General features: G+C 44.8%; 1 protein-coding gene across 1 annotated transcript in view; it reads left to right on the forward strand.

Moving 5' to 3' along the window:
• ntrk3a (neurotrophic tyrosine kinase, receptor, type 3a) overlaps nt 1-8171 on the forward strand; it is a 305628-nt gene extending 297457 nt beyond the window's left edge. The window contains exons 15-16 of the mRNA XM_063197404.1: nt 5296-5454; nt 7659-8171. Of these exons, the coding sequence (XP_063053474.1) occupies nt 5296-5454; nt 7659-7844 (345 nt within the window). The 3' untranslated portion in view covers nt 7845-8171. The remainder of the gene's footprint in view (nt 1-5295; nt 5455-7658) is intronic.
• Nucleotides 8172-10000: the final 1829 nt, after the last annotated feature.

A 10000-nucleotide genomic window follows, 5' to 3' on the forward strand; every position in this document is an offset into this window, starting at 1 on the left:
CACACACACACACACACACACACACACACACACACACACACACACACACACACACACACACACAAACACAGACACACACAGACACACACACACACACACACACACACACACACACACACACACACACACACACACACACACACACACACACACACACACACACACACTCAAGACACAACAAAGAAAAAAGCACACACCACACCAGACGTCTGTATTTCAGATGAGGTTAAGCGGTGCCTGAAGATCTTCCAGTTGAAATCTGCAAGTGGTGTGGCAATCCAAATTATCCACACTACTATCGTTGAAGGAGCAGAATGTAGCCTAGATTCCTGCAGCTCCAGCTCCATTCAGGCTTAAAAATCTGCACAGGCTCCCATGAGGGATACATGAAAACCCCTCTTCTTCTTCTTCTTCTTCTTCTTCTTCTTCTTCTTCTTCTTCTTCTTCTTCTTCTTCTTCTTCTTCTTCTTCTTCTTCTTCTTCTTCTTCTTCTTCTTCTTCTTCTTCTTCTTCTTCTTCTTCTTCCTCCTCCTCTTCCTCTTCCTCTTCCTCTTCTGCTTGTCTTCTGAGGAAGTGCTGCCTTTGCACTTCTACAGCATCTCCTGGGACTGTATTTATGGACTCTTTTGCAGGAGGATGCTGCTTGCATGGAGATGCTCCACATTACCAAATGCACTGTATTAATCTTCAGCTAGAGATAACCACCACCACCACCGCCATAGTGTTCTCGATGTGGAAAATACATCTTTTTCCAAAAATATTATATTTCTTCCCAAATACAGGGGGTGGATTCCTCGAATGCTTAAAACACAGGCATTGCCAGGTTTGGGGGAGTTAGTATGTTTTAAAAGTAAAATGTACTTTAGTCCGTGTTGGTCTGTGCCAGAGCACATTGCAGGTCGCATTTTTTCCCCCTCATTTCCTCATCCTTATTGCATCGAAGGCCTGAATAAAACATGTACCAACAAATCATGAACTTTGGCACCATCAAACTGTAAGAGAAGTCTATTGATGGCGGCTGAGTAGGCTATTGGTGGTGTATAATGTTAAATAATGAATTAAACTTTACAGCCAAATTATTCATCACTTCTCATAAGTAAATCATTATCTGGATTACAACCAAGCATTAAACTATCTCAGGCACAGCAGGAGGGCAGCTTTCCGCATTGATGGCGTCCCCTCTTTACTCCGCTGCTGTGTATTTAGTTCAAGGTTAATTCATTGGAGGCCTCATGGAGTGTGTCCAGAATAAGCAGCTCCCAATACAGGTACGGTAGTACTTTTTCATTATTTCTTTTTTTTTTTTCTATCTCTCGATGGTGGCTTGAGGGAGACAAAAGAGGCATCACAAAACAGCGACAGATTGAGTAAACAAAATGGCTGTGCATGTCTGTGTGTATATTTTTTTTCTATTTTGTCTCTGTCTTGTTTTGTTCATATCTGTAGAGGGAAAAGTGACACAGCTAAGTGAGAGATTCACACCCAACTGTCTCTGTCACACACACGTGCACACGCACGCACACACACACATGCACACGCACACACACTCAGTCTTGCATTTGCCGGTCGAGCTGCTGGGAGTTGTTAACATTTCCTGTGTTCAGAAGATAATGACACTCAGGCCATAATATTGATTTAAATATGTATTAATTAGCTGGAGTGGAGTGAGTGTGTGTGAGCGGGGGGTTTTCTGTGTGTGTGTGTGTGTGTGTGTGTGTGTGCGCGTGCGTGCGTGTGTGTGTGCCGACGATGCCGCTTGTCTCCCCAGAGTGCGCTAATTGGGACGCGCCTCCGCCATTGGCCTTTGAGACCGCGCTGGGATTCTGTCAGCGTCCTGCCAGCTCTAATTCCGCTCGGGAGGCAGGGAGAGAGAGGGAAGCGAGCGGAGGCAGCAGCCGCGGCTGACTTATTTGTATGCTTCCTCAGTCCAGCGGTGCCGCCGGGCCCCCCTGAACAGCCAGGGGCGGGGAGGGGAGGGGTGGGGTGGGGTGGGATGTGATGGGGCACGCATGTGGGGGATTGGGGTGCCTTTATGCTGCAGAGAAGCCATTTGAATTAATAGAAATTCAATCAATTCATTTAATCTCCCCAGCTGCCACACACAAATATACACACGCACATGGTTGCACACACATACAAAAACATACACAAACACACCCATGCCACACACAAATATACAGACACACATGCACATACACACACACACACACACACACACACACACACACACACACACACACACACACACACACACACACACACACACACACACGCACACACGCACACACGTGTGCACGGTAAAATACAAACACAAACATTCAGTTCCTTTGAGTCCTTTTGGAGGGCAGAGGCTACTCAGAAGGGCAGCGTGTTTACCACAGGTGCGTTTGTGTGTGTGTGCGTGTGCATGTGCGCGTGTGCGTGTGCGTGTGCGTGTGTGCGTGCGTGCGTGTGTGTGCATGCGTGCGCGTGTGTGTGCATGCGTGTGTATATTTAAATGTGAAGCACAATTATCAGGACAGTGCCTGTTGCATAGCCCCTGGCTCCAAGCACGTGGGTGTCTGGACGGGAATAGGAACACCATGCAAACAGGCAAGCAAACACACACACACACACACACACACACACACACACACACACACACACACACACACACACACACACACACACACACACACACACACACACACACACACATCATGGACATCATGCATACACACATACCAATGCCAGACCAGACCAGACGAAAGACCACAGCGAGTGCTGACCACAGAGGTCTGGCCATCTACTGTAGTGATGAGAGCCATGTGATGAGAGCCATGAAACATCTGGTTTACAGGCACACCAGACCACATACAGGATCACTCCTCTGCCGAGTCCAACATAGTTTCTCAGCATTGTCAACGCACCTTTTCCACACCCATATTCCCTGGTTTTTTTCTAATATGCTAACGGTAGGGACACATACACACGAATTTGCGAACTTTGCCATTCATTCCTATGAGAGAGGCGAAGGCAAGCGAAAGTAAGCAAACAGGGGCGAAGCGGAGCGAAATTATGAAAGAAAGTTTAATGTTATGCAAATGAGGAGCGAATTCGCCTGCCACGGCCCAATCAAATCAACAACACAACTGTTCCATTCCATTTGATTCGCCGCAACGACCTGATGACGGTTGGATTTCGCCTCTCGTCGCTTCGCTTGCTTCGCCTCCTATGTGTCCCTACCATAACTCTCATCCTCCCTTGCTCACTTGCCTGCTTTTGTAGCCACGTTATGACATCACTGACAGCAGAAGTATGTTTCAATATCTCACAAAAGCACAATTCTAATGTCATTTTCTCATTTGCAGTCACGATGGTGAATTAAGAATAGTACCCCAAAAGTTGACAGCAGGAATACTTTATTGTTTTGTCCACGGAGGCGGGGCGTCAGCGCAACCCGAGGCCACACGCGCAGGCCGAGGACGGGAGTCCGTATATTGGAAAGAGCCCCCTTTCTGCAAGCGCCCTCTCCCTCTCTGCAAGCATGCATGCGCGCGCACACACACACACACACACACACACACACACAAATGCACACAGACTGCCCTTCTTCGAAACCACACACAGTTTTCGATATTCAGTGGTGACATGTCTGAGAGCATGATTGCGAGTGAGCGGCGTGTGAGCCCAGGCGTCGTGGTAACAGAGCTCTGTAATTAACGTGCCGTCGCCGCCCACTTAGCCGTACAGATTGCCATCAAGGACATGGAGTGCGTGGCCATCGCAGACACTGCTGCCTCAGACCGCGGCCCTGTAATTAACATGTTGCTGTTAAAGGCTCGGCAGAAACACATTTTCAACCACTTTCGATTTTTTTACTGTGTGTGTGTGTGTGCTTGTGTGCTTGTGTGTGAGTGTGAGTGTGTGTGTGCGTGTGCGTGTGTATGCGTGTGTGTGCGTATGCGTGTGTGTGTCTGTGTGCGTGTGTGTGTGTCTACACGTGTGTTTGTGTGCGTCTGTGTCTCAATGATTCTGTGTGTGCATGTGTGCGTGGTTGTGTGCGTGCGTGCGTGCGTCTTTTCAATGTGTGTGTGAATCTCTGTCTTAAAATGCGAGGCCAGGGGTGGCCAGACATGATTAATGGTTGGTCTAATCCATTAATATCTGCCCTGGGGGAACTGACTCTACTTTGGCTTTACTTGGGGCACACAGACTTCATTTGTGTCAACAAGTACTTTGAAGATTTTTAAAAACCCCTTTCACCAAAAATGATCTCCTCCTCCCTCCTCTTTCACCCCCTTCTTGCTCCACAAGATTCATCCACTGCTCTTCTCTCCGGAGGTGAAATACGCACCATCAACTACTTAATCTCAGATATGTGACGGTTCACAGAGGCCACTGATTGGGTTTTTCTCTTTTTAAAAAACGTTGTCTGACACTGACTGAAAAGAGGATTTTTCCCCCCTATCTTCCTAATAACTGGGTTGTGTAACCATGTGCGTCAGATATCGTAAGATTATCATGCTGCTATTAAAAAAGAACCATTATTTATTTTATTAGCAAAGAGACCTCGCTTCAATCCCAGAATCTTCGTCAGCAGCTTTTTTTTGTTGTTTTGCTATTCATAAGCCAAGTGAGGCCAAGTGGATTTTTTTTTTTTATCTTTTCTTTGAGTTTCATCAGGCATATTATGTACTTTCTTTTTTTGAAAGTCTTTTCAAGGGCATATTAGAACATAGACAATCGTTGTACCCCTAAATGTATTGGAAAAGAGACAATGTCTCCGTCTTAGAGTCTTCATCAGACATCTACAGCAGCTGGGCATCAGGTTTTGTTATTTATCTTCTTAATAAGTGTCTGGTAGGGCCTAATGGAAGTGCGAAGTGATTTTTCCTCAAATCAATCTAGAATCCTTTACCCCTTTAAAATGTGTTTAGTCTGACAGGCATACTTTGCACTTTCCTTTTAAATGACACTTACATTGTATTCAATCTGATCTTCATCAGGCACTTTTGTTGATGGAAGATAGGGTTGATGATTTCTGTTCTCCTCCCTTCTCCCCCCACCCCCCTCCCTCCCCAGCCAGGTTGGAAGTGACACGATGCCCCCTCATTAGGTGTTGACATTTTCTCTCTCTTCCACTCCTCCTCCTCCTCCTCCTTCTCCTCCTCCTCTTCCTCCTCCTCATCTTCCTCCTCCTCTTCCTCCCCCTCTTCCTCCTCCCCCTCCTCATCCTCTTCCTCTTTCTCCTCCTCCTCCTCCTCCTCCTCCTCCTCCTCCTCCTTCTCCTCCTCCTTCTCCTCCCCCTGGCAGGTTGGAGGCCACACGATGCTGCCCATCCGCTGGATGCCCCCTGAGAGCATCATGTACAGGAAGTTCTCCACGGAGAGCGACGTCTGGAGCTTCGGTGTCATCCTGTGGGAGATCTTCACCTACGGAAAGCAGCCCTGGTTCCAGCTGGCCAACAATGAGGTATGCGCACGGAGACCAGACTAGACTACACTAGACGCGGAGAGGAGTTCAGAGGAGTAGATTGGGTGGATTAGGTTGCATGGTGGAGTGTTCTGCCAGGCAGATTTATGCCTCTCACTCTCACTCCCAGGAGATGGCAAGACGATTGTCTGAGGTTTAGGAATAAACTGCTAATGTGCGCTTCAAGGATATTTGAGCCACTAGATTTTCCACTAGCTTTTTGTTGAGATTAATTGTGCATTTCTTGAAAGTCTACCCATACATCAATATCGAAACACCTCATTTTTTACTAGATTATTTATAAGCAAGCATTCACATTTAAAAGGGTATTTTTTCTCATAATGCATTGTATCTATTGCCATTTAGGTTAATTAATTCATAAATTGGTTTCAATAACAGGCATGAGACTCAATGTCTAATACTGAAATAGATTTGCATATTTCCAATATACCAGGCAAATTTCACAGTGATCACACGTCATGTGTCAATGCCTGATCCTGTATGAACCAATAGGCTATGTACACTTATGCTGTGAACTGTCAGGGGTTATGCAGAATTTTCAACCCCTAAGCAGAGTGTCATGCAGCTATTACATTCACTCTCAAAAACATCCTGCAAATGATCTCATACGGAACACCCTTGCTATTATTCGGAATCTCAATGTGGGCACTCAAAAGGTTCTTGAAAGCCGTTTTCAATTTTATGGAAAATGAATTTCAAAGAACACCTCTTTTTAATGTTGCTGAAATCATAACAGCAAGAAGCTGGGAATTATACTGCCCCGTTAATGGACGAGGGTGGGCTTCATTTTTGAAATATCCTGCCTCTCTTAACTCCTCCAGCCTTTTTAATGTTGCATAACAACCTGCACCGCATGATACTCCAGTCAAGGGGTTGAAAAGAATGTTCTGGACTGTGTGAGAGCGAGAGAAGAAGATTCATGGTCCTTTTAGGAAAAGCACTGAATGATGTTAAGCGTTTGGCGGAAATTGTCCTATTTTTGTGTCGCCCATGGGCACCATATTTAAAACGCGGAGTGGAAGCAATTAAGACTTAAGCCAAGATGACAAGAAAAGAACAATTAAAGGGACATAGCCTGAGAGAGAGAGAGAGAGAGAGAGAGAGAGAGAGAGAGAGAGAGAGAGAGAGAGAGAGAGAGAGAGAGAGAGAGAGAGAGAGAGAGATTGACTGGTTCCTCACACTCACACAGTCACACACCTTGCACATTGTTTCATTCTAGCACACCCGCTTACATGATTTCCATGTAAAATGTGAACGCATCAAAAAATTGAGCCAGAGCAGCAATTTTTCTTCCTCCTCTCTCACAGCGCTGCTTGTGAACCCTGCGCTGTGAAGCATGGTGTTCTGAACTGCATTTGAAGAAAGCAAACATTTGCATGGCCCAGTGGCAGCTGATCTTATCATGCATAATAAGAGCACACAGCATTATGAACGAACCCCACCGTTAGGAAGAGACTGCCTGCTGGACCCAGGCAACGGAGTGGTAGACCTCTACTGGGTCTTCTCTCCGGTGTACATCACATTCTACTGTATGGTCAGAAGGTAAATGAGAGTAGAGAGTTGGTAGTTTTACACCTTTACTTAGTTTCTCCAATTATTTGTGGCTTTTCTTTTTCAATGGAGTACTAGTAGGTATATGTTACATGCTTGGTGCTCTGATCTTCGTTAGATGTTAACTGGATTTCCAAATGGATTTCCATGAACATGAATTAAATAATATACTTTGACCAAACACCACCAATTGGGTGAATATGTTGAAGTAAGGAATGCAATTAAAATAGTGGAAGATTCTTTTTTTTCAGTTAAGTAGGCCTACCTACTGGAAGAGCCTGCAGACAAAGGCTCAATGATTTTGGTTTAGTGATCAGTTACAGTGCTGGCTCTGACCCGGAGTGGATGAAGGCCAGACCCCCAGGCACCCAGACAGCATTAAATCCAAGCCATAACCTGGCTTACAATAACAGTAGAAACATTTATGTCTATCGTATCTTTTCATCTGTTTGTTCTTTTGCCTCTCTCTGGTTCTCCCTATCCCTCTCTCGGTCTCTCTCTCTTGGTCTCTCTTTCTCTTGGTCTTTCTCTCTCTCTCTCTCTCTCTCTCGGTCTCTCTCTCTATCTCTCCGCCTTTCTCTCTCTCTCTCTCTTTCTATCTCTCTCTCTCTCTCTCTCTCCCTCCGCCTCAGGTGATTGAGTGTATCACTCAGGGCCGGGTGCTGGAGAGGCCGCGCGTGTGTCCTAAGGAGGTGTATGACATCATGCTGGGCTGCTGGCAGAGGGAGCCTCAGCAGCGGCTCAACATCAAAGACATCCAGAAGATCCTCTTCGCCTTAGGCAAGGCCACACCCGTCTACCTGGACATCCTGGGTTAGCGCAACGGCAACCGTGGCCTTCTGGGACATTTGTCTGTCGGTTCGTCCATTCGTCCGTCCGTCTGTCCTGTCCGTATGCCCCGCCTGTCCGTCCGTCCGACCGATCGTTCATCTCTCCGTCCGTCCGCATCCAAGATGGCGGACGCTCTGCAACTGGTCCCGCCTGGATCCATATTGCGCTCCCCTTTCGGATGAACAACATCACATCCCAGGAATATCCCCTTCTGATAACACAACTCTGCTGTTACTACTACTTTCTACACGGGGAGAGACTCAAGTGCCTGCTAAAACCTTTGGTTACACTGAATAAAGTCTTTAAAAAAAGCACTTTTACATTTTGTTTACCTGCATTTAAAACTGTACAGTAACACTGTATGAAGAGGAAACGTCTGTCTTTTTTCGTAAAAACAACACTCTTCAGAAAAATTACAAAAATACAGCAAATAATAACAAAAATGCTTAAAATCAAAGAAAAAGAAGACAACACAGGATTAAACGTTGGCTCTTTGTATTCTGACATAAAGACAATTCAGCTCTCCTGTCCTATCTTTTGTTTCCATTTTATAAGTATATATATTATATATATTTTTATTTTATGTTTTCTTTTTCAAAGCGTGGACATTTGCCATCTCTGTAGTGAAGGGCAACTTGCCCCTTCTGAAGGAGATCGCTTGTCCAATCGGATCATCGGGAGGGACTTTGGAAAGCCTTACTGCAATCTGATTGGAGAGGCCTTTTCTTTGACATAAGAGGAACCGTCCAGTAGGGCTCTGGATTCCTCTCACAGAGAAAGCTTTCTAACAAATGGAAGAACTCCACAGAAACAGGAGCTGCCAATCAAACCAACACATTATTTAAGAAGTGAATGTATATAATGTAAATCTCTGTGTCACAAAGCTACAGTATGATAACTTATTTCCTAATTAGAACATTTTAGTTCCTTGGTGTGCAGTAACGGTGAGTGAATTCTATAAATATTTTGATAATATTGTTTTTTTTTGTTTCTTTCATTTTGGATATGTTTTGGTTTTGCTTAGTTACCATTGTTTATGTTTTTGGAAATCCATACCTAATCATAGAATGTATGTTTTGACGAAGTTAAATCTCAAGGCTATACTAGTATGTTGATACCATTGGATGTCTGTGATGATGCAGAAAGGGTGGAGTTGAAGCTAAGTGAAGCTGCAGGAGACTCATAACTTACAAGACGCCATCTTGTAACTCGCCAGATATTCACTACAGCAACCATCCGCCATAGACCAAAACATCCAACTTACACTCACCAAATAGTCATTCACACTCACTGAACATCTCCCACAGTCATGTCCCACCCACCCTGTGGTCACTCATTATTAAAAAAAAATAACATCCATTGCATCAACGAATCAAACATACTCTTACCAAAACAGTCGATCTCCCAAACATGTGTATGACACTCACCAATACCCACCTGGCATACTCCAAATCATTACACCTTTACAGCTCTTTCATCTGAATACACAGACCATAATATACAGTATGTGTCCACACATTTACACACTATGCAGTCGTAAGTCTGAAGAGTATGATGCGACTGCTTACATGTCTGTACAGTATACACAAACAATAGCATCCAACAGCAGACCGCTATACCACATCAACATACCGCTAGATGTCAGCTTTTAGTCTTACCATGTTTAAGCACAGGACCGCTACAAAAAACAACATAGTGTAGCAGCGTTATGCTCTGAGGGCACTAACATTACAACCATGCGATGTCAAAAAAAATGTATATTTTAAAATCCTGTGCATCCTCACAATGTAGAACTTCTGCGTCAGTACCATGGCTTCATGGGTGCAAAGGATGTTGAGAGTGTCTTGTGCTCAGGGTTGAGATGTACATGGTTCATTTCTGCAAGTGGACAAGTTGCTTCGTAGTGTACAATACGTTGAGGTTGGCAAATATGAGTTGTCTGAGAGGGGCTGGATTGCCAATGATAGCCCCGTCATTTCTTTCCCAATTACGCAGAAGTGATGTTTGATTGTTTGCGTAATTGCTTTTGAAATCTTTGGGGGAAAAAAGCATCTTGGTGAACAAAAAATATTGTCCGTGTTGGATATGTCTGACTGCAGATACAGGTCTCATAAGCATGAAGATCCTTTATAACTACATATAT

This window comes from Engraulis encrasicolus, chromosome 4 (assembly GCF_034702125.1).
Source record: "Engraulis encrasicolus isolate BLACKSEA-1 chromosome 4, IST_EnEncr_1.0, whole genome shotgun sequence".
NCBI lineage: Eukaryota > Metazoa > Chordata > Actinopteri > Clupeiformes > Engraulidae > Engraulis > Engraulis encrasicolus.